The sequence below is a fragment of the Euprymna scolopes genome, chromosome 10 (assembly GCF_053919585.1).
Source record: "Euprymna scolopes isolate OS-2025 chromosome 10, ASM5391958v1, whole genome shotgun sequence".
NCBI classification, from domain to species: domain Eukaryota; kingdom Metazoa; phylum Mollusca; class Cephalopoda; order Sepiida; family Sepiolidae; genus Euprymna; species Euprymna scolopes.
Window position 1 is genome coordinate 69,971,227 of NC_136491.1, and position 26,197 is coordinate 69,997,423.

The 26,197-nt window shown below is 30.2% G+C and overlaps 1 protein-coding gene across 2 annotated transcripts in view; it reads left to right on the forward strand.

Annotated features, from left to right (window-relative positions):
- The window catches only part of LOC145286082 (CTP synthase 2-like), a 73,623-nt gene that overhangs the window by 24,466 nt on the left and 22,960 nt on the right, over nt 1-26,197 (forward strand). Inside the window, exons 7-15 of one of the 2 annotated variants that reach the window (XM_080134753.1) lie at nt 2,075-2,161; nt 13,638-13,792; nt 16,906-17,038; nt 17,823-17,911; nt 20,036-20,130; nt 20,251-20,357; nt 23,040-23,136; nt 23,785-23,840; nt 24,683-24,779. In XM_080134753.1, the coding sequence (XP_079990879.1) occupies nt 2,075-2,161; nt 13,638-13,792; nt 16,906-17,038; nt 17,823-17,911; nt 20,036-20,130; nt 20,251-20,357; nt 23,040-23,136; nt 23,785-23,840; nt 24,683-24,779 (916 nt within the window). The remainder of the gene's footprint in view (nt 1-2,074; nt 2,162-13,637; nt 13,793-16,905; nt 17,039-17,822; nt 17,912-20,035; nt 20,131-20,250; nt 20,358-23,039; nt 23,137-23,784; nt 23,841-24,682; nt 24,780-26,197) is intronic. The other variant, XM_080134754.1, reaches the window with a different exon arrangement.

The following is a 26,197-nucleotide window of genomic DNA, read 5'->3' on the forward strand; positions in this document are numbered from 1 at the left end:
CAGAGGTCTAATTTATTTTTAACTTTGACCCTTAATATTGTTTTGGGCTTAAATCAAATTAAAGTTACAAAGTTATTAAAAATGTACACACAGCACGCACACTTTCACTTTTCTTGATATATAAATTATCTAAGAGTAATCCAAGTCACAAACAATATGGCACATAGCTACAAAATGTTGCGGGAGGGGTGTCTATAATCCCTAGTAATAAGTCCTGTTTGTTGACCTTTCTTTCACTTAAATTTAATAAAAACAAAAAAACAGAATTTCCCCATACTAAAAAAATAAAGAAACATCTGGTGAAATAAAAATATCATATTCTAAAAATCATGTAAATTGATCAAGTAGTTATATTTTTATAACATTTTTAAGCAATTAATGAGAATTTGTAGGCATTACAACATAAATCTTACAAGTTTGAATTCTTTAATTGCTTTCAAAATAGCAGAGAAAACACACTTTTTTTTATTCAGACAATTTGATCTCTTATTTAAAAACTAGCGGGGGGGGGGGGGGTACCCGGCGTTGCCAGGTGTTTGTAGGTGTGTGTATGGAGGGGGATAAGTAATAACCCTGAAATGATGTTAAGAAAATCGGAAAAGCCAAGGAAAAAAAAAAAGCGTTGTGTGTATGGGGGGGGGGTAAACTAATGAATAAGCGAAAAAAAATAAATAAATAAAGAAACGTTGCCCGCGTGTCTAAAGATGTAAAAGAAAAAAAAATAGTTTTGGTCATGAGGCTGGATTGAACCCGGGAGCCTTGACGCGGAGGTGAAATGAACTCCAACCACTTAACCGTGTAGGCCAAGAGTAAGAGGAATTGATTATTGTGTTAAAATAAGGCTTATAAAGCGAGTGAAAGAGGTTTGATTGACAGATAGCCACTAAATGAGGTCATCGCGGGAGCGTTACGAGATGACGTAGCAGTATTTTATTTTTTTGTTTTACTTCACATTAGCGTTTATTAAATTACGTATTTCGTTTCCTGTCTAGACATCTTTCTATCTGTCTCTATCTCTCTCACTTCGTCTTCCTTACTCTAAAGACTTACTAAAAAAGAAAATAGTGTCTGACTTTTTTTTTTTTTTTTTTTTTTTAAACTTCGATTGTTAATATTTTTTGTAAGCATATTTTTTTTTTTTTTTTTTTTTTTTTACTTCACATTTTTGGCTTGTTATTTTTCGTTTAACTATCGTATCTAAGTATTTTTAATGTGCTAATAACTTTGGTAACGTTGTCATATCGTAGAAGTTCATAATTTAGCTTGTGTGAGGGTTAAATTTTTTTTTACCGATAACATTTTTAAATTTTAAATTCAGACTGCCATTAGAGCTTGCTGACGTCAAGATCACATGACATTTAAAACGCGGGTTTTAAATACAAGTTGACCCAAAATAAACGGCCCCGTGTATACTTTATGTAGAATAGTTGGCACCCGTATTTTTTGGGGCAGTAATAAATCGATTTAAAAATATGTAATGTTCAACATTAAAATGTAGTCATGTTTCGGTTTTTAGGAAGAAAAGCTAGTATTTAAGATGGGGAGGGAGTGTCGGCGCTTTAAACTGAATTACTCCCTGTGGCGTGTTCAAGAAATTCAAAGATGGCTACCTTTATTGCGTTCTCATAAAAACGTGTTTTTCAGCTGTAAAAAAAAAAACAAAAAAAACTATTCGATCAAATGAAGTGAAAATTTTTTTTTTTTTTTTTTTCGGAGATTTTCAGTCCAATGAATATGTACAATATACCCTTTTTTAAGATATTTTAATTTTGTAATGTCTTGATTAAACTGTATAAGTACCGACTTCTCTTTATTATAAAGTGAATTCTGTACATGCATCAAAACAATTTTAGTTTAGTCCTTCAGATATGCTTTTTTATAGTGTTAATTTGCTTTACCAAATATTTTAATTTATAATAAATTTAATTGCATGACTTTTTTACAGTGGCATTTATACCTAGTTTAAAATTGCAAAACAAAAGGGACTCATTTTCAAAAAGGACCCTTAGTTTCGTTGGCAGTAAATGTTAGCATTCTCTTTCTTCATGCAAAATCTTCTGTTGTGTTTTTTAAGATTGTCTGCCGAAGTGAAGGAAAAATACCTGCTTCTATTCGAGAAAAAATCTCCCTTTTTTGCCATGTACCCCCGGATCAGGTAAGTGTATGTGTTTTTTTGTTTGTTTGAATTCCTGGTATTTACTAATTTGTATTGCAAGAGTTGCTGTTACATACAGGATTTGTGTTGGCTTTTTAAGAAGCATCTTTTAATTGTTTTTACATTGTGATAAGTGTATTTGTTTCTATGATTGAAAATTTTTACACACTGTGCAATAATAGATTGGTGTATACTTGTACAGTATAATTTGATTTAAAAAAAAAAAAAAAAAAAAGTGATTTTAGGTAAAATCACTGCTTGTGTGTCATGTTGAAATTAGTAAAAATTCCAAAAATGATTAAACTATACTTTATAAAAGAATAAAAACCTGGATATTAAGTATGCCATTTTCTATTTTGAGATGGCAGATTTTCAATAATATTTGGTCAAAATCATAGACTGCAGTTACCTCCCTTGGATTTTAAGAAGTCTTCAACATTAACAAATACATTAAAACTATAAATTGATAATTTTAGTTTTACTTCTAATTATTTTTAGACATTTTTGTGTAATTTTTACTAACTTCACTATGACAATAATTACATAAGCGTTTTTTTTTTTTTTTTTTTTTTTTTAACCTAAAATACATTTATTCGAAATCAAATTTTATTGCACAAGCACTGATTTGTCATCTTTGAAACATTAATAAAATTGATAACTAATAAAACTGCTCATTTTTTAGTAAGTTCTTTTCTAAAATCTTTCAAATCCCATTTATGAAAAGGGTGCTGTGGAAAATTCCAGATTTAGACAAATGAAAATTCTGATTAGCTAATTGGATAAATAAGTCGCATGACCTCACTCTCAACTAGGTTCATAAAAACGGCCAATGACCAATTAAAAAGTTAAGTGTTTATTACTCAATAAAATATAATTATATAAGACTTGACTTTTGTGGTTATAAAATAGGCATGAAAAAAAATTGTTGCAGATGAAAACATTCTTTCTATTCAAACTACTCTGGTTCTAGTGAGATTGTTTATTACACAAAATAAATCAAACAGATCACACAATGTAATACACAAAAACTTCCCTTTTCCCTATGAACTTTACATGAAATGATCCTATTGAATTAATGATTACTCACTTCCATGTTTCTATTCAGATTGTTTTGCATTTACTGAATAAATTTTGTATCCTTCTGTCTTGGTTTTCTGTTTTATATTTGTGGTATTTATAATATACTTTTATTATAATAGCTAGAATACCTGCCCCAGGATAGGTAAAATTAATTCCCCAAATAGTTTTGTACCACTTTTATTTTCCCTTACTTAGATTAAAGTCTAGATATAATTGAAAACCTTCTGTCTAGAATCCTTATTCCGATTTTGATACAAATTCATTACATGATTTTGATTCTAGAAAATGTTTAAAATATAAAATTCTGTTTTAATTGGTGTCTAATGACAAATTTAATGCAGATCTAAAATATTTTCATTTTCAAATAGGAGGTTATGCACATATTATGCCTCCTCAAAATGCTAAAACAATCCACTGAAATTTGAGAAATATTTATTGATGTCAAATATATATTGTCAAACTTTCATGAACATCTGAGGCATCTAAATTTTTACAAAAGGTTTTCCACTCCTACCTTGTCGCCCATTTAGATGAAATGAAATATAACCCACATTACAACCTCTTCTACTAAGCTATGTTCCAGTATTCATAATGATTTAATTTAAGAGTGAAGACAAAACAAATAATCACCATAAACACATACTTAACTTTATATAGAGATTATGGTTCCACAATAACGTTAGAATCTAAAGCGTTTGTAAACATTTTATCAGATATATTGAACATGATGATAAAATATGTCACATTAAATTTTATTTAAATTTAAAAATTATTCCTCTGAAGAATGTTATTTGAAAAGAGATCCTTTTAGGAAACAATTTCCTAAACCACACCCCACCTGTCTCCCTCAGCCTTTATTGATGGATTTTGTACCCATCAGCATTTACCAGATTCTAATAAAAAATCATCCGAATCTATCCTTATGTTCTCCACATATTTCATACCCAAAAGTTAGTTTTCACTGTCTGTCTCTATACTGGTAGAATCAAATTACAAACACAAAAATTCAGCACTTTTGCTTTCTAGTGGTAACAAAATTAATCACAATTGAAATTCTTATTTCAAGTAAAACTATTTTAATGTCTTTACGTCATGATGTAATAAGTATCCTCACCAAAAGTGAGAAAAAAAAAAATGATTGCATAAAACTTATTAAAATGAGGGGAGATAAATCAGTCTTTCATTTAAGTAAAAATTAACGTAATACGATAAAACTGCAATTTACAATAAAATTGGTTGTTACTTAATCTACTAGATCATTTTTTTTTTTTTTTTTTAAATAAGTTTTAGTGAGAATACTTATTTCAGCATAACATGTAAGTACATCAATGTGTTTTTACTTGAAATGCAAATTTCAATTGTGACTAAGAAGCACCAAAATTGTTATACCAAAAGCAGCTGCATTGATTGAGTTGTATACCAATCATCTGACCTTGCATTGTATGATAGGACATGGTGGGAGTAATTGATTGCCTTAAGATGGCACCCAGCAACTTCAGAGATTGATGTTTCCTCTTAAAAGGAAGTTTGGATCTGGTAAAATAGGTCTACCCACCCCAATTTTTACACCTGTGTGGAAGAGGATGTACCAATCTCAGTTGTGATTGATTGTAAGGGCAACAATTAATAAAATTGTATTTGAACATATGATTGATTACTGTATTTCAACCAAGTCATAAGGTTACACTATTCATAAAAATCTATGCTGATTAAATATGACTGGAATCTCATCTCAAAAAATATATTAATATGATCTTTCTCTTGCATGTAAAGCTTTTTCTAAAGCAAGTTGAAAAAGATTTAAGAAAATTTATCTGAATAATATTCAGCAGAATTACTTAACCCAAACTAAAAAAAAAAAAAGTTTTTATCTTCTGCTCTTTTCTCAATCAAGATTCTGACCATATCTAACTGCATGATTAAAAACCAATTTTTTTAATTAAAATTTCAATGAAAATTTTTTTTACAACTGTTTTCAGCTGATGCTGTTACATTGATGCTTGATCGTTGTGAAATTAATAATCGCATGGCTTTGCTATTGGATTGGTAGATTGCATACTTTATTATGCCTTAAATTATAATATGTTTTTTTTTTTCAACCATTTTTCTTTCTAAAAGCAAGCTTTCCGGGCTTTCTTTTTTTTTTTTAAACTTCTGCTGCCTTTGTTGTATACATTAATATTTGTAGATAGTTTTTATTCTGTAAAGCAATGCCCTTCTGAAACCGACTTTCTAGGAAGCTACGTCAAAAGATGGGACTGTTGAGCTTCTCTGAAATAAGAAAGAAATGATCATCTTACAGTAGAATAACAAATTCTTTTATTTTATATAATTTCATAAATTTATATTAAAAATTAAGATGCAGAGAAAAACTCAAAACTAATAAATCTTGTTTGAAAGGAAATGTTTTTTGTGTCTGACCCACTCCCACTCTGTAACAGATTATATTTTCATAAACTTAGATGAAATGTTTCATATTTTTATTTTTTCATTTATGCAGTTATTCAAATTATTTCTTAAATTGTTTGTTACTTTCATTATCTCTTGTAATAGCTCAGCAATCGTGATTAATCTGATTAAGACTTAATGGTATTTTTTTTCTGTAAAAGTGAAAAAAAATCCATTTATTTCTTGGATCTAGATGATTTCTCACAACTGCTACCAAATCAGGCTGCACCAAACATTGATAGTATTTTTTTTTTTTCCTTTTACAAAGTTAAAAAAACAAATACCATGGAAAAATTTGAAAATATAAAGAAGCATAAGAATTTTTACCAAAATGATTGGATTCAGCATTCAATGATCTGAAGCGGGTTGATTTTTTTTTTTTTTATATTTGATCGCATTACCCCAAAAATAATTTGTCAAAATTCATTAATATGTTTTAAGTAATTGATAATTTAAATTGTCAATTTAAATGTTGCTTTCTTTTTTAATTTTACATAGTTTCATTTCCTTAAGCATTAGCTAATCTTTTCTCCTAATAAAATAATGAAATGCAATTGTGACTTTTTCTGTGTGATTTCTGATTTTGAAATCTTAATTGAAAAAAGCTTATACAAACTAATTATATCTAATTACATAAAGTAAAATATTTTTATAATTGCTTTCAGCTGATGCTTGATTGTCAAATCTATAATTGCATGGCTTTTCTATTTCATCAATTGATTATTTCATGAAATGTAATGAAGCATGTATCTATATATTACATCCCCTACCATTTTATTAAATTATTTGCTTTAATATGATTTAATGTATTTAAGAGTATGAAAATTTTAATTGGTAGTTATTTTTCTTTTTTAAAACTGCTTTGTCCTGTATATAATATTTTGATTGCAGAAATTCCCTCTCTGAACCAGATTACGTATGTTTGCAACAACAGATGCTACATACAAATTTATTGTCCACTACATTATGTGGTCCTGGATATGACCTTAAATTATATCCGATGGTGAGGCCCCAGCTTGCGGGCTCTGGGGAGTGTGGAGCCACCCTTTAATTGCCATTGCTCCCAGGTCCACTCTGACCTAGAGTGGTAGTACCTGTTAGGGTCCCAACTATGGGTTAAATAGAAACTGACTTGCAAAAAACAAATATATTCTATTAAAAAAAATTTTCTTCAAAATCACCGGATTTGGCATTAAATAACCTGAAAAAGGTTGATATGCCGTAAAACAACCAACTACATTATGTAACTTTACAACTTCATTATAGACAGATTTCGGCCTTATAATAAAATCCTATAATTTATCCTAAGAGAGAAATCATCACTGTCACCAATATCATTAAAGGAAATAGTTCTTATTTTTCCCTCTTAATTCATAACTGCTCCCACTGCCCCCACTCTACACTGCGTAAAATTACACAAAGTAGACTTGTATTGCCCTGTCACCCTTATTAACTGAATCATAAACTTATAGAAATAACGTTCACTTTTGATTCGCATATTCAGAAAATGATTTCTCCCTTTGCCAATTCCACCCATTCTCATTGGATGGCAACTGTAATTCTCTTATTCCAGATTTTAAACAAAAACAAACTCTCACTAATTATACAACAGACTAGTATTACACAATATACACACATAACACCAACATTAAGTGTAAATTGTTTACTTCTTGGCCGCTCGCATATATTTAAACAAAACTAACAATAAAAACTTACCGAATGGCTAAGTGTTTTTTTACTTTTTTATTTGTGAGGGAGGAGCCTTAGTTTCGCTAGCTGCTATAACACAAACCAAATACGACGTACTGTTCCTCTCTCTCGCTTTCTCAAAAAAAAAAAAAAAAAAATTATTCCTTACAGCATTATTTATTTATTTATTTTAGATAGTGCGGTGTTTCAGTTTCGCTAGCTGCTATAACACAAAACAAACAAAATGTATTATTCCTCTCTCTCTTAAAAAAACAAAAAAAATCTTGAATTATTCCTGACCATTACTAAGGAAGAACAGGAAAGAACAAGATTTTCACGTTATTCATTTTAGAGGGGGTGGAGATTTCCATATTGTCTGCCCAGGGTTCCTTTTCAGATAGGTATGCTTTTTTTTTTTTTTTTTTCAGTTCAGCGTAAAGAAGCTATGATATTTCTTTTTGTAGATCTTTTGTTAAAACTGCAAAAGTATTTATCTAAGTTAGCATGGATGCCCAGGTCATAAATTACACTTAAATGATATTTTAATTCTTGCAGATTTTGTATATATTATTATAGGGTTAATGTTCTAGCGATTTTTTTTTTTTGATTTTTTTTTTTTTTTTTTTTTTTTTTTAATATTATAAAGTTGCAATTTCCAAAAAATATATCCGTATGGCTTGGGTGCATCAGCTTTAATTGAAACCAAAACTTATGATATATATAGTAGAGGTTTAAAAGGCTATCACAATGCGAGGAATGAGATATAGTCGGTGTTGGTGAGAGAAGACGAAAACAAGTGGTGATTTATTCAGACATAACAAGACATTTGTATTTAATACAACTGAATAAATATATGTATATATAGACATATGTATGTACTTATTGATTTGTAAATCGCCACTTGTTTTCGTCTTCTCTCACCAACACAGACTATATCTCATTCCTCACATTGTGATAGTCTTCTAAACCTCTACGACCTACCTATCCCACACAATGCTTCAAGCAAACTATATATCAATTATATATACATATATATCTTTGATTGCTGTCAGTTATAATCGAAGCTGAAACCAAAGCTTACAAAGAGTTCACAATAAATTATTTTTAAAAAGTATAGATAACTGGAGTGCCATCAGCTATAATTGAAATCGAAACGTGTGTATAATTGTTGGTAAAATTATTTATTACAAAAGATGGAAGTCCATAACAATTAAACGACTAAGATGTAAGCTTGACACAGAAAATAATGCCCACACTATCGTATTTATATATAGATTATTATTATATCTCAAGAAAGTTGTCTTTTTGTTGTTTTTGTTATTGTCTGTCTGATTTGAGTGTTTTACTTTGTGTTTCGTTATGCATGGTCTCCTCTCTCTTCATCATACACTTGCATCAATCCTCTAAAAAGATATATGGCAACCCAGCATTGAGCATATAACTGGGCACAATTTTTGTCAATTATATTTACTTCCATTTTTTTTGTGATTATTTTTGTTTTGTAAGTGAAGTCTCAAAAGATAATGGGGCCCCCCACCTTAAGGGTAGCTGCGCATGTAATTATGAGGGAAGGGTTGCTCACTCTCCAACCACACCTCTCCTGAATCTACTGCTTGTCCAGAAGCAAGGAGAGGTCTAGGATGACTGGAGAAAATGCTGATAAGCGGAAAGCACATACAGCACCTGAAATTCACAAATAGTCACCAGTTTTAATATTGACCAGGTTCAACATTGTTTAACTTCGGTGATCTAATGGGAACCAATGTGTCAATGTGATTATACCGGATAGTTTTTTTTTGTTTTTTTTTTTTTTATCTGCACATTTTAAATTTTGTGCAGATTTCTTAGTTCAACAAGATACACCCGAAGAAGATCGAAGGTTACATCAATCGAAACATTAATGAAAACAGTAGTCCAATTAATATGAATCAATCTTCATCTAAAAAATTCAGCAATACTGCAAAATAGTCTGAATTTATGGATGACGCATCTATATTCCATATAAATGTAACATTGTTAAAAAGTGAAACTAATCTATAGTTACCTGTTTCAATGTTTGATTTCTTTGATAATCTTATTTGTACATTTTTGTCAAATAGTTGTATTTTGAGGGGAAGGCGGTAAAATTGAACAAATTTGCTGTTCTTTAAATTTGATCTAAAATCAACATGTATTTATTTTTTAAATAGTTTTATAAATCTAATTTGTAAAACTGTCTTATTTTCATTGTTTTTTGTTTTTTTTCCCCCAAACTGCATCTCCTCTGAATGGTCCATGTTTTTTGTTTTTTTTTTCTATTTTTTTTTTTTTTTCATTCATCTCCATTAGAAATAAGTTTATCACATCTAATGTTAACTGGAATCATTTATGAACATGTGGATGGATTCTAATCTAAATTTCACAGATTAATTTTTAAATGATTTTCCTATCAAAAGTGAAATCAATCTTTTAAAAAATATTGAAACAAATCTTTGTTGGCTCAATTTGAGGAAACTTTCCTAAAACACAGAATTCAATAAATGTTATGTACTCATTTAAGTATCACTTATTTATTTTTTAAGGTTCAAATGATTAATCACTTTCCAAAATATCAATAAGCAACTCTTAACTAATAAGTAGATCTATGATTACAGAATATTCTTATTGTTTTCACTCTCGAGTATATATCAGACACAGTTAATCAATCACTCCATATAAAAGCATATACGATATCAAAGGATATACACTAGAGTAAAAACAAAAGAATATTCTGTTGTCTTACCCATACTAATAAGCAACCATTTAAAACTGTTTCACATGTTTCTACTTTTTTATGGTTGCTGTAAATTTTTCTAATTTATCCATTTTTTTCTTCACTTTTTTTTATTTTTATAATGCATAAGTGTTTTCCAGCCCCTTTGCTCCCCTAAATATGCAAATCTACTCAAATTGATTGACGTGTTTTGATATATATTTGGCTTTCATTGTTTTAAACAAATCGTTTATTGAATCATACAGAAGAAAAAATAATTAAATAATGGATCATTTGTGTTAGTTTTGATATTTTGAATTGCTTGTTAGATTTTAGAACAACTAATAGATTTTCATAACGTTTTTCTGCTCCCGTTGCGCCTCTAATATAAAATACCCCCCCCCCTCTACATGTTAACGTTTACAAAAAAAAAAAAAAAAAAATGTATTCATGTTACTTACTGGATTATCAGTGCATTATATTCCCAAATTCATAATCACTTGTTCCAAACTTCCAAATATTATTCATCCTGCCAATCTTTTTTTATCAAAATCTTCACATTTAAAGATCTGTTTGATTCATGGAGAAACAACTGATATTTATGTCAATATTTCCTCTGGATTCCTGAGAAAGAAATTAATGGTTCTCAGGAAAAAAAACTATGCATAACGATGTAACAGATATCTTATCTCACCCCACCCGAAAACAAACATGGAATCCATCTCTGTTGTGGGAGAGTTTTTTATCGCTACTGTGGGCTGCAATTTTGTCTTATAAAGAAAAGATACCAAAGATATGACTATATACCTAATAAACTTAAATTTTAATTTTTGTTACAGTTTACAAAATTGTTTACCTTTGTCAATTTCGAAATAATGATTATTACATAAGGTACTTAGAGTTTAAACAGGATTCCATTTTCAAGTTTGAACTTCTGATTTAAAAAAAAAAAATTGGTATACATAAAGAATAGAGAATATTACTCCCAAAATCACTTGGGAATTGAATGAAGAACACTGTCTTTCTGCACCCATTTCAGAACACCATATTACCATTTTATTTTTTATAATATTAAATTTAATTGGGTGGGCACAAAAATATACTCAGCATTGATGAAGTGAGAGACAGATGTAAGTAAAATGATGTTTATTGAAATAAATGTTGATAAACTTTATCTTTAACACCCTTAAAGTACATCAAACATTTTCCAAGAATGGAATCTCGTATATGAGTCGCTCGTTTTTTAAATTTCTATAATTTTTAAGTTATAAAATATAGTAAAACATTTCCTTTTTATAGCTACCAAATGCAAACATGGATCCCACGATAATGTATGTATCCCCCCCCCCTCATCCTTTTGATCAAAATGAAATATAATTATCCAAATATCCTGGATAATGTTAAAGTATTGAAACATTAATTTAGTCTGTTTGTTTGCATTTTTCTTTCATCAATATAAGTTGCAAATTCACTGAAAAAATTGAAAAGTTGAGTAAACTTTTGGCATTTCTACCCTATCAGAACAAAATTTTGGAAATCATAATACTGAATTTCACATCAAAAACAATGGTATCTATATATTCCTCGTATTTTAAGATTATATCCAGAAATTGCGAAAATCAATAAGGTAGAAAATTATTTATTAAAGAAAATAATAGAATTTGAAGGGAGAGTTCAAAAAGGAAGTAATTTTCCGTTTCGATTTTAAACAGGATGGCCACAATTTTTCACCTGCTAACATAGTTTTTTTTTTTTTTTAGTCAGTAATATTCACATAATTTCGATTGCATAATTTGGAAGCTAAAATTGTAATTTACTAGAATTGACAAAAAAATCACTGCTGGTTTTTATCTAAAAACTCCATTTATTGATTACAAAATTTTGTTCTTATAGTGTAGAAGCACCAAATTTTTTTTTCTTAAATAAAATTAAAATTTTTTTTTTTTTTTTGTCAATAAAATCATGGCTATGATTTTATATTTTTAAAATTCATTATATACTATTTTAATTTCTTTTAGAAAGAAACTGGTAAGAATACATGCATATTTGTTAATATATAATTGTTGTTCATAAATTATGACTTGTGAAAGAAATGATACTGATTACTGATCCAAGTTGATATTAATTTATTTTGATTGTGAAATTTCATAGAAAATGCAAATTTTAAATGAATTAAAAACAATACAGATTAACTATATTTTGCTTTTTTTTAAAATCTAATTAAACAGCTTGTTTAAATTTAGGGTGGAAACATTTTATTGAATATTTATCTCTTTTGAGAAAAATATGTTGAATGCTGATTAATTTTGTTAATCTACTAAAAAAAACAAAAAAACTTTCATTTGTGAATAACATGACCCCAGTATCTATCCATAGTGTTGTTGATATTAATCCTCAATAAAGCATTCTACTGAAATTGTTAATATTACCTTTTCACATATCTCTAATGAAGTAACACATTTTCAATAAAAATACTTATTTGTAATGGAATTTATTTTCCTTGAAAATGCTGAAAAAAAATTTCTTGTCCCTTTGACGGATAACTTAAAACAAAAAGTTTGTTATATTTGTGTGTGCGTGTGTGAGAGAGATAATGTCGACTTTTGTTATTTTAGTAATAATTATGTTCAGTATGAACATTTTTTTAATGTAGAGATTACTGCTATTTTTTAATTTTATATTTTAGCATCAATCCCTTTGTTTTTACAAAAGTAATATAATACTAACCCACTATTATATAATTTCTTAATCCTATTATATATTGCACATTATACCTTAAAATGTCTTTAAAAAAATGAAATGGAAATTAAAATTGTTTAAAATTCATGAAATCCAGTTTTTTCAAAATGTGAATTTTCAAAGATTGTCAACTTAAATTTTTTTTTCTAAAATAATTTGATAAATTTCAATAATTTAAGTGTTTTTAAATGAAAAGGGGTGGTTGGTGCCACATTAAAGACAAGTAGCAAAGTTGAATTGATCAGGACTTTCTTGACTCAAACTTTCAGAGGTGTGTGATTTATTTGAAGAGAGAAAAAAATAGTGAGGTTTTCCGATATCCATACATGTTTTTATGTTTTACAATTTTAAAGTAACAATTAAGAAAAAAAAAAATAGCATCCAAACCAACCAAATTTCATAATTGAAAGAAAAATTTCTGTGCATGAAATGGTAAAAAAAAAAATATTCCTAAATGTAACATTAGAAAAAATATAAAATATTTAAAATACATTCTTTTTCTTTCTAAAAGAAAAGCATTGTTCAAGACAGAAATATGCTAATTTTTCAGAAAGAAAAATTCAAATTTCCACACAGAATTAAATTTTCTTTTACCTTCTCTTTCTATTTTATTTTTCATCTTTGGGCGTTTTTTCTAATTATGGCAGCTAGCAAATGACTGATTATTTTTTCCTACTCTTGATATAGAAATAATTTTAAATTAATATTTAAAATTATTTTTATATCAAGAGTAGGAAAATAGCTTCATCTAAATTGAATATTTGATTAATTTTTTTTTTTTTTTTTTTTTTATAGGTTATTGGAGTCCGTGATGTATCCTGTGTCTATAGAGTGCCACTTGTGCTTCAAGACGAAGGACTTGTAGAATTTTTCAAAAAACGTTTGAATTTAGATGTTCCGCCACGTCAACCAAAACAGTTGCTGTCCAAATGGCGCGTACTGGCTGATAGGTGAGTCTGATTTCCTTTTTATAAAAATTCTGAATGTTAGAGATTGTAAATTTGATCTTGATAAACTTTTATACTATTAGTATACTTATAAGTGTATGACCACTTGAGTGTGCATAAATAGTTTTTGTTTCAACTTTTCTCATTACCTACTTATTTTTTATTTATTGTTAATTAAATATTTATGGAAATTCAATAACAAAACAAAATTACTCACACGTGCTTACCAAGACACAAAGCTACTGGGCTCTGACATTTAAAAAAAAAAAAAAAAAAAAAATCTCAATCTTCAATAAGAACAGAAGACTTCATAATCTGTCACATAAAAAATAAAGATAGTGTCTGTATTTTCCTGATAAAGACCTGTATGGGTCGCAAATTAGAATAAATGTTTATTTAAAAAGATATGCATTTTGATTTGTCCCTGAAACTTATATTTTCAAATTTCAATGCTTTCAAACATTTAAAATACTTTAATAGCTTATAAAACAAAATTTCATTCCTTTTTTAGAAGTTTAATTTTATTCTGAAATTAAATCTATCAAAATGTCTTTCTTTGTAAACAGGTTAATGATTTTGTTAATAATTGAAAAAATAAAAAAAAAACATTAGTTTGCAACACCTTTCAAAGTTTTAAAGGAATTTGAAAGCTTTAAAACTATCAAATAATTATTTCTGTCATTTAAAATTTTAACAAATTCTTATGTATTAAGTTTTGGAAGTTATATCCACCAAGATGAGTTCTCCACTTTTTAGCTGAAATCCACACACACACAATTCTTTAAGGAAATTATATGTAATTTCACTGATATTCAACTCTCAAATTGAATAAAACGTTTGACTAACAAATTCATCAGTGTACAATAAAAAAAAAAATATTAGCTCAAAGTGAAACTTTTTGCACAAAACCACAAACAGTTGTTTACTTGACAAATAGAGAGATGAAATTCCAGTATGCATCGTCAGCCAACACCCAAGTTCAAACCATCCTCTTCTACTTCACCACCGCCAATTCAAACATCCACAATAAAACTTTGTTTTTTTTATAAATCAAAATGTTGTCATTTTTCTGAGCATAGCATAATATAACATACTCAATACATTGTCTGTATTTTACTTAGTATTTTATCTGCAATTATTCTTTGAGGCAGGGATCCTTCTGGACCAGGTTTTGTCAGGGAAGGCTCGATTTTCCAGCTATTTCCGATCTATTACATAAAGGAGAGTGGAGTGACTTACATTATTATTTTAAATTGAGAGGAATAAGCTGGGCAGAGATGAAAGGATATGAAAAACAAAGATGGGAGAAAGATAGATAAATGTCATTTTCTATGTCAAGGACATTTCTTTTTTTTTTGTCTTGCGTACAATCCTCAATCTTTTTACTTTATATATGAAATATTAAATAACTATGCTTTTTTGTTGTATAACTGCCTATTTGAAAGCTTATGTTAAAGTAATTTTTTCATTAAATTTTATTTTGTCATAAATGTAAATATTTAGTAACTTGTATAGCTTTTTCTTTATGTAACTTTCCAACAAATGTAGGAAATGTATGTGTGCAATACTTAATATTTAATTTAATTTTTAATTTATTTTCATATAAAATTTGTAAATAAATTTTCTTGAATAAATAAAATACTAAAAAATGCAGTACAAGATTTAGTCATATATTCAATATTTTGATCATCTTGCACCCCCCCTTTTTTTTTTTTTTACATAAAAAACATATACTCAGATTATACATAATCAGTGTTTTCAATTAGATATATCTAGCACCTCGTAAATAAATGTATTTATTGGAATAAAAAAAAAATTGAATTATTTTTAAGGCTCGATTATCCGGGGGGGGGGGTTACATTTACATTTTTATTTAACTATTCATGTATGTAAAGTGGGAAGTCGTTTGCCTATTGCAATTTTTTTTTATTCATAAAAGGGAGTCACCACTCATCAAGGCTCAAAAACCACATGAGGATAAGTTTATAATGGCCACCGATACAACAGCATAGTAATTGTTAGTGATAGAAATTTGGTAGAATTTGATTATTTAAGGGGATAACTCAACAAGGACTTGTTTACATTGGATTGAAGATGATCATGTTGTAGTTAGATGTAAAGCAGGTCTACAGAATAGTTCTACAGGCAGGAAGTTCGTGAACACTTATAACTGATGTGACTTCTAATCGGGGGGGGGGGGAACCTGAACTGGATTATTGGCAACATTCTCCGCTCTAACGTGTTCAGTCCGGTTTTCAAGAACTTGACTCAACTCCCCCCCCCCCCCCAAAAAAAAAAAAACTCCGACCTATTCACTGCTGGCCTTATATTGTCTCATTTATGCAAATTAAGACGCGATCGAACCTGCTGACTTGTCGCCTTTTTGTGTCCTCTCTGTCGGGTTTTGAGTTTGCACATGCCACCCTTAGCAGTCCGCCTCCATGACTGCATTCACACCAATATTTTCCCTACATGACTGAAATGTCTAATTTCTATGTCGCTGAGGAATTTGTTACATTTACAAGCTAAAAAGTAAACCCACCCTCTCTCTATAATTTTTTATCTTAATAATTATGTCCTGGGCTTACGAGCAAATAACTGAGGAAAGGAGGGGAGTCCTATTTAGAGTATCTGCCTCATATTTGTATGCACAGATTGTAGCATGTCACTTACATCTATGTGAAACGGGATATCTCCTTGACTGATCTGCAGGAGTATTTTTTTTAATGGAAATCACCCTAGACAAGCCATGAAGCCATTTGATATAAAGAGCTAAAAAAGAAAATATTACCTCAAGGTCAAAAACTAGCCAATGATAGGTTTTAGATTCTGACCCCTAAAAATAATGTCAGAAACATTGTTCATGCAATATGAGGACTAAAGGATAAAATAAGTGAATCTAAAGTTGTGAGTCTGCCGAAAGTAAACCTAAGTTCTACTTCCTATTCTCATACATTCAATGTTATGATGGAACCTTAAAACCATGACGCCGTTTCATTCAATCCTGAGTATTCTTGTTCATGTGCTATAAAGCCATTTAGATTTTAGTTTGCAAAAAATCACATGGTGTGAATAAGTTTCAATCAGAATAGTCAATTTAAAAAAATCTTTTTCAGATTTGAACGACTCCCCCGTGAAGTGACCATTGCCCTTGTTGGTAAATATACTCAACTTGAAGACTCGTATGCATCCGTGAACAAAGCCTTGAAACATGCTGCACTTGCGGTTAATCATCGTCTCAATTTATGTGTGAGTAATTATTGAACATTTTCTTCAATTTTTATATTTACTCGTAAAAATGTGACCAGAAGGAACATATTTTTTATGACGAACCAACATAAAATGACCTCCTCAGGAGAGGATAATGTCTGAGAACATATACAATGGGACAAAAGGTGTGTATCAGTGATCACACCTTCCAAAAAATGAGGTAATGCCTCAGAGAATGGTATTCTAGCTAATGAACATATACTCCCCCCTCGCCCCAAATACACACTGAAAGAAAGGTGTCGGCTATAGATATAAATTAAACTAAATTGAAGCATCCTGTTAAAGAGTCTAGACATATGGCAATATTGAAGGTTTATAAACAACTGGAAATATGGTAGAGAACAACAAAAAGAATAAAAAAAAAAAAAAAATTTCAGGGGGCCTTTCTTTTTCTTCTTTTTTTTCTTTTTTTCTTTTTTTTCTTTTTTTTCTTTTTTTTTTCTTTTTTTTTCTTTTTTTTTTCTTTTTTTTTTTCTTTTTTCTTTTCTTTTTTTTTTTCTTTTTTTTCTTTTTTTTTCTTTTTTTTTCTTTTTTTTCTTTTTTTTTGTACATGATCCTTAGAAAATTTTGTAGAATTGTTTTATGGTTATGTTATTCAATATTTTGGTCATCTTTATCTGTTCTCTATTTTGATCATTCTGTTAGTAATTTCCTTGATTGGAAAGCTGCCCCCTCTCTATCTCCAACCTTTTATTTTGAATTCATTATTTTAACACTAATCAATTCTCGTTTAAATGTTCTGGTCTTTCATATTTATTTCCAGTGTATTGAAGCTGATGATTTGGAGCCTGAAACTCAGAGAGACAATCCTAGTAAATACCATGAAGCCTGGCATCAACTTGTAAAAGCCAAGTAAGTTTTCTTTTGTAAATCTTCTACTCTTTGATTTTTATTTATTTTTTTCTTTAAAAAAAAAAATGAAATATTGCAATTATGTTTAGAAATGGAAGACTTTTTCATGGTCTCATTTCTCTCAATTAATTTTCTTCCTATTCAAATAAAGAAAATATTAAATGGTCCGAAATTGTTGTGATTCCTATCAAAAAGTAACAATAATAGAGGAACGATCATCAAAACAGCTTAGTAAAATATCACACAAGTCAATAAATGCACATTATTTTCTGTCTGGAAATAGTCAGTTTCTATTGATGGTGGGGATTGACTGGGAGGCGATTATGGTTACTATTTAATCTATATACTTATAAAGTTGAGCTTCTTTCTCGCTCTAACATTGATGTTAAAAACCTACTTTTTCTATTTAAAAATTATTAAACTAAACTTTAATATACTCAGTCATAAATATGCGAGTGACTTCATGAAGCTTAACTAATTTGCATATTCTTTTGAAAAACTTAACGTTAATTAATTACTTATTCATTTTTGTTTTCTTACTAGATGATTGGTTTTGTTTCTTTTTATGCATAGTTTCTACATTGTGCATAGAATTTAGGACGAAAACGTTAAAGTGACCATGTGTGTGTAAAACGTCTCTACAAAACTCCCCTCATAATATTTGGTCTACAGGCTTGAAACTTTATATATGGTATTTAGACCATGGGAATACTTTCAATTTGTTATTTTAGTCTGTAGAAATAACTGCTATGGGGTAAAAATTTCAAGAAATCAGTTAACCTTGACAGGAGTAAATTGACTAACTTGTGAACATGCATACATATACATTTTTAACTTGAAGTAGATTAATTTTTAAACTTTTTTTAGCCATCTGTCAATAGCTCAGATGATAACGACTAAGGCTGGAGCACTGAATGTTTTGATTTCTGTATCAACTGATGTCACCAAAGTTTTTTTACCTTTTGAAATCATATTTGCTCTATAATAAATACAAAATCTGCATGAATTAAAATATATTTAATTTAAGCATATTTTATGACCAGGCAACATTGGGTGGCTTGCTAGTAGATAGGAGTCAGTTCTTCAAGGGAATTTTTCAGCAGAAATTTTTGCAGATTGTAAGATGAGCTAACGATTTAGAATAACAACAATCATGATCTCGGCTGACAAATTATCTGTTATGTTTTAGCAATTATACAGCTTTTGAAAGGTCAGTATATGATGGTTCATCGTATACTAGCAAGAGTATGTTCTGATGTGGATGCTATCATATCTTTTCCACTATGGATTAGAATAAATGTTTTCCACAATGGTGTCACACACACACATAGAAAACAATTTATACACAATGTATTGGAGTTTGTAACTTGTAAATCAGTGTATTCTATGTAATTTAGATGTATCTTGTCAAACTCGAGAATCTTTATCGGGAACCTGTCATGTAGTAGATAAAATACTTGTTAAAATTCAGTTGTAAGTTACGCTCTTTTGGAGATTAAAGGTTTAATCCTCGCTGCAATTAACACTAAGAATATAAATGCAAAAGACTTCTACCCAGTCATGTCAGACGGAACAAGAGCATGTTATCCCCACAGATTAAATCAGAGGTTCCGTTTGAAATTCCATGTAGATTCTTAAGGTCAGCAGAAAGATTAGTTCTATAAGATACACTTGAATAAGGTCAGAGGTTACATTGGCCAAAACATGAAAATAACCCTCAAGATGAGAACAGTAATCCAAATAATTAATCTTCAGCCGTTATTGATGCAAAAGTTTACAAGGTCAGAACAAGAGATAAAACAAGCAGGAAAATACAGGACACAAGTGTTGGGGGTTGATGATTGTTGCGTGGAGTGGTATATGGTGATACATTAACACATCTTTGTATGTTGCTGAGACAAATATTTTTTAATATCGCATTATTTGTTATTCTATTTTATTGTTTTTATATCCTAATGAAATACGTGGGGAGTGGGCTATGAACCTAGAATTTCCTAGTCATATACAACCAATCTTTTATAAGTATTGTATTTTGCCTTAAAGAAAAAGTATGTCAGTTTCTAAGTATTTGTTTAATTTTATTTCATTTTTTTTTTTTTTTTCTCTCCCCTCTGAAATTCTTAGTGGAATTATCATTCCTGGTGGATTTGGAGTTCGAGGAACTGGCGGTAAAATTAATGCAGCGAATTGGGCAAGAACTAATAAAATCCCATTTTTAGGTAAGCAACCAATTTATCTTGCATTATGGCATTTTTGGATTTTAAAACTTTAAATTTCATTTTTTTTCTTAACGCAGATTCATTAATTAATTTCAATTTGATTTTGTTTTTCTCTTCCAGGTGTTTGCCTTGGACTGCAGTGTGCAGTTATTGAATTTTCCCGCAATGTTTTAAATTTAAATGCAGCCGATTCAACAGAATTCAATCCTAACACACCTCATCCTGTGGTAAGTATGAAAGAAAGACTAGAAAATTCTAGTTTATCTATATACTATTAATAAAATTCTAAATGTTTATTTATGTGTATATATACCAATAAAACTGATGCACCAAATTGAAAAATTCTTTTTTTCCCTGAAAAGTGTGAGTCTCTAGATTATCCTTATCTACATATGGTTCTAATAAACAACGCAGTCACACTAAAAGGGTTTCTGGGTCGTTTCGTGCAATTGTCAAAAAAGTTACCTGCCCATGTCAACAGAATTTAGCACTGTCTGTATATAGTCGCAGTAAGGACTTGTGGCGCAATGGATAATGCTTCTGACTATGGATCAGAAGATTCCAGGTTCGAATTCTCGCAAGTTCGTAATAATTTTAACCATCATTTTATCCAACGTTTACTCATTTTCCTTACCTAGGGTCGTTAGGGTATTTTTGTTTTTTTAGTGATTTTGTTTTGTGCATATAGGAATTTCCCATAGTGTTGATGGTAAGACAATGTTGAGTGTACTCGATTTTGTATTCGAATTGGCGTTATGTGTGCCGACGCGACACAGCCGCTAGTTTATAAAAAAATGTGAAGTGAAATATAGAATTTGAGTATTCATGTGCTTCTGTGAAGAAAAAAATTGAAGTATGCCACACTTCCCTTTCTCTTCCCATTCCCTTTTGTTGTTTGTCTAAAGAATTTTTTTTTAAATTTCTTTCATTTTGCATTTTAGCAGACTGATTTTTTTTTTTTTTTAATTCTATCAGAATTGATTAGGACACTAAAAGAAATTAGATTACAATATATATATATATATATATATATATATATACATATACACACACACACACACACACACACACAAGCACATTAGTAAAACCTGTCCACCCTTCCTTTTCGGCGGTAATTAAATGAAAATGAGGTAAAGAATATAGTTTTAAAACCTTGTTTGTACTCAGAATTCCATAATTTTAATAAACTTTAGTTTTTCAGGGTATTCTCCTGTAATCACCTTAAAAAGTCACATGGATGTTAAGGATTAGCCAAGATTCAAACTTAATATTTTTATTTACACTTTGAAAATAATTTATTAAATTAGCTAATTTTAAAGAAATTATTGAATTTTCACAAAAAGATAAAAACAACTAAACAAATATTTAATATTTGGGTCTATTTTAGGTTTTTGTTATTTTTATAAATTAATGTCCACTTTTGAATTTCAGCCGATTTTCATTGTAACTAAACTTGTTCAAGACATGATTTATCTTTTAACTAATTTTTATTAAATTCATTATTTGCAAAATCACTACTAATTTTTCACGTGTTATTAAATGTTACATACTAGATGACTAGTGGTCTGTTGGTTTATGCACATTAGTATATACCTTTTTGTTCTTTTAACGATTTGTAAAGTCAACAAGATTGCTAGTTTATAAAATAGGTATTAAATTTGAAGAAATGTTTTAGCTATTTACAAACTTTAAATATTTTTTTACACGTTTCTCAATTTTGGCACTTATCCTTAAAAATACACATGAAAATCTGTTCAAAAATTAAAATTGGTATCTACACCAAAATTTTTTTTCTGCAGTTTTTATTGATCAGAGTAATCGGTTGATGTTATTTTTGTAAGTGTTCTATAAATATATTCTTGTATTCTGTTGAAGGTTTGTGAATAACTAATAATGTTTGTCAGAAAGTAAGAATGGAAGTGTAAGGGAGCAATGTCTATTCACTAGGGTAGATGTCATAAACGAAAAATAAAAATCCAGAAATTAAAAATGGTATGTTGTCAGTCTTGAAAATAACTCTAATGAAATGATTTCTCGGACAGATTTTTGTGGCAGTGAAATTCATTCCTACCGCCTCAAAGTATAATTTTTTTGAGAGTCAGTTGGGTCGGATTTAAAGTAGGAAATTAGGAAGTCAAATAAAATTGTGTAATAATTTCCGGAAACGCACGTCCGTTATTGGCAAGAAGAGTAACCCTATTAAAAATTTTTAATGTTAATTTAATTGGAGCTGTGGTTTTCACCTGCATATTTTTATGGGATAAGCACTATTGTGTTTCTATGAACTCAAAAAAGATACAGAGCTGAATTATGTGTATGCGTGTAAAAACTCTAGGAAAAGTGTTTTTCAATTTTGTGTAAACATGATAGTATATTGATACATAGTTTGCAATTCAAATCTTTTATTTACTTTTTTAACTCAAAAATTCCAAGCTTGCTTTTTAGTCTCTCAATCCTAACATATGCAAATTAATTACCAATAATTGATTGTGGTGATGATGATGGAGTATATTGTACAAATACTTAATCTAATGCTCTTATTTCGTTTAATGGCAGAATGTATGAAAAATATACAAATTAATTTACTTCTTTATTTTATCAAATTTGATATTATAATTAGGTTCATTTTTAAATGTGAATATATTTTTTCTTACTCATTTTTGTTTTTGATAATCGTGCAAAATAAAGTTTAGATCATTTATTTTTAAAATTCAAATTTTTTTTCTTAAATGTTTTTAAGCCATCATAAATCACTGAATTTTTAATATAAAATTCTGCAATCAATTACTTCATATCTTGTCACTCAGTTTCAAGGGTTTTGAAAATCCAACATGCACAATCAAGCAAAAATGATTTTTAAAAATGAAAAAAAAAAGAAATAAATGGAAAATAAATTTGATTTCTTTCAGGTCATAGAAATGCCAGAACACAATCCAGGACAACTCGGAGGCACAATGAGACTTGGAAAACGAACAACCATTTTCAAAGATGATAATTCTCTTCTCAGTGAGTTCTTTATCAAATATCATTATTACATATTACTTAATAAGTTCAGCTTTGTTGTGTTTACATTTTAAATGTAGAAAGATGGTTGTATCACTTTCCTCTTAAAAACAGATTTTCTAACTTGAAAATCTCCCTTGAATACAACTATTTAAATCACAACCATTCCATAATTACGCTTTTTGAAATTTAACAAGGAAAACTGATTTTAGATGTATCTTTGATCATGTTTGTAACAATCTCAAAGTCTCGTCCAATTCACATTTGCTCATATTTTCTTTGGAATAGAACTATTTATTATATAGGGTTTGGTTTTTTAATACCAGATCAGTCAGTTAGAAACTTCATGAAAATCATATGACTAAATGGGATGGGGCTACAAAAGACTAACTTGCACACCTATTTGATGTTATCCCTTAAATGCAAAAAGAAAAACCTATTTTAAAAAGAAAATAACTTTCATATGAAAACTGGAACTTTTCTGTAAAAAAAATTTAGTGTTCCTCTTTCTATTTTATATACTATGTAATATTTTCAATGTTATTGATAAAAAAAAAAAACAATTTTTACAGACATAGATAGGGTTTAGTGAATAAAATTTAAATTTAACAATTCATCTTTTTATTGTAACTTTTTTATTTTATTCACTAGGAAAACTATATGGTAATCGTGAATCAGTAGAAGAAAGACATAGACACAGATATGAGGTAAGTATTTTGATATGCCACGGCCATTCTTAGATTTATTTTCTCTACAATACCATTTCTTTCCATCATAATTGTTACATTCAACGACACTGTTAGACTATGTAGTAAAATAACTAACAATATTGAAAGGACTTCAATAATTTTTATATTTCTTTCTGAACAGTGTCGCACAAGTTTGTAGATGTGAGTTTCTCAAATATTTTCGAGAAAATTTCTTGTCAGCGGGGAAAGGAAGCATAGACAACTCTAGAGCGCTGTTACATTTTGTATTTTTGCCAGCTCTGCAGTAAAATCGACTTGTATTTGCTGTGTTGATTTCTGGAATAAGATTCTGAATTTGATAAGTTTACAGTTGTTGTCTAAAGTTAATATAAATTTTATTTATTTTTTAGTTAAACTTTTTTTTTTTCTAATTAAATCATTGTTGCAGTGGAAATCGACAGCAAATATGCGAGCCAATAATCAGACCATTTCTATAATTACATTGTGATAGCCCTCAAACACAATCGGTCACATCTATTTATGTTATGGTTACATAACTTTGAAACTCCAGTTTCTGTCAAATTACTGTGATTCATTAGGTTCTTAGCAGAATAACCTCAAGAATGTTAGGTTGTTGGAAGTTGTGAACTTATGTTGAATTTGCATTTTAGCCTTTGGCTAATTCAGCTTTGCCCACTTTTAGCTGACCATTCTTGTGAGTTTTAACTCTCAGACTATGCATGATAGTTCCAGAAACATTGTTGCTTCCTGTTTTTTTTTAAATAACTTTCAAATCCAAAGTTTTTGTTACATAATTGTTTGTAAAACTTAAAACAAAAAAAAATACTTTCTTTTTAAAGGTAAATCCAAAGTATGTTGAAATGATTGAAAAACTTGGTTTGAAATTTGTTGGACGAAGTGAAGATGGCGAACGAATGGAAATCATTGAATTGCAAGGTAATAATTAAAAAAAGTTTTTTTACTTTGGAAAAAGTTTGAAAAGCAAAAATAAAATGGTCACGTTTTGAACAAATGGAAAAACTTTATTATTGCGTAACAATCTATCTATATATATATAAAAGGCAAAATGTGTGTGACCATTTCGTGTATGTCTTCAAAAGGCTTCTTTCGCACGCGTTCCCGGGGTTGTTACTATCGCTTAAAACTGTGTATATGGGTCCTATATAATAATATCTAGGAATTAGAAAAGCGCATAGCGTATAGATTTATTTACGTCGATTTTTACAAAATTATTGCTATTTTGGCTTCTCGTGTGTTGATTGGGCTTTTTAGTATAAATATGTGAAACTAAACTCAAATGACGTCTTACTGGCATCGCGCCGGTACTTGGCCCTCGGGCAAGGATCAAAGTGTAGTATCTGTTCTCTGATACATACACAGCGCTAGGCAGTGCTGTTCTGGCAACACATTCTCGTGCCCGGAACACCTGAGAAACAAGGCTTCCAAGTAATACCAGCACAGCTGACATTTAAGGAGGTAACTATGACGGTGGTGGTGGAGGGGCGTCATCCGCACTGCTGGTTCTGCCAAAAGCAGGGTCACATGGCCAAGAGCTGCCCTCAAAGGTCGACTCCTACTCGAGTGACACTAAAGGCGATCCCAACCTCTGAGACAGCACCAGTGTCCAAACAGGCTGTCACAACTCCTGCAACCGGAGCACCAACCCCAGCACCGAGGAAACCCAAAACTACGCAGGAGGCCAAGGGGGAGGAATGGATCACTGTAATGAGGCGGAAACGGAAGCCCACAATCCCATCTGCCACCGTCTCACCACCAACCCAACAACCGAGGCAGCAAAAACAACAGCAACCTCCACAACAACCGCAGCAACAGCCACGGCAGCAGAGCAGACACAGCAGCAGCAGCCAAACAAGCTGTTGAACCAGCCACAGCAACATCAGCTGCCGCGGCCAATTCCACAACCAATGCCACGAAAACAGCGGCAGCAGCAACAGCCAGAACAGGAGCAGTAACAACAAAAACGGCTGGCAGAACCAGCAGTGCGGACGACGCCCCTCCACCACCACCGTCATAGTTGCCTCCTTAAAGGTCAACTCCTACTCGAGTGACACTAAAGGCGATCCCAACCTCTGAGACAGCACCAGTGTCTAAACAGGCTGTCACAACTCCTGCAACCGGAGCACCAACCCCAGCACCGAGGAAACCCAAAACTACGCAGGAGGCCAAGGGGGAGGAATGGATCACTGTAATGAGGCGGAAACGGAAACCCACAATCCCATCTGCCACCGTCTCACCACCAACCCAACAACCAAGGCAGCAACAACAACAGCAACCTCCACAACAACCGCAGCAACAGCCACGGCAGCAGAGCAGACACAGCAGCAGCAGCCAAA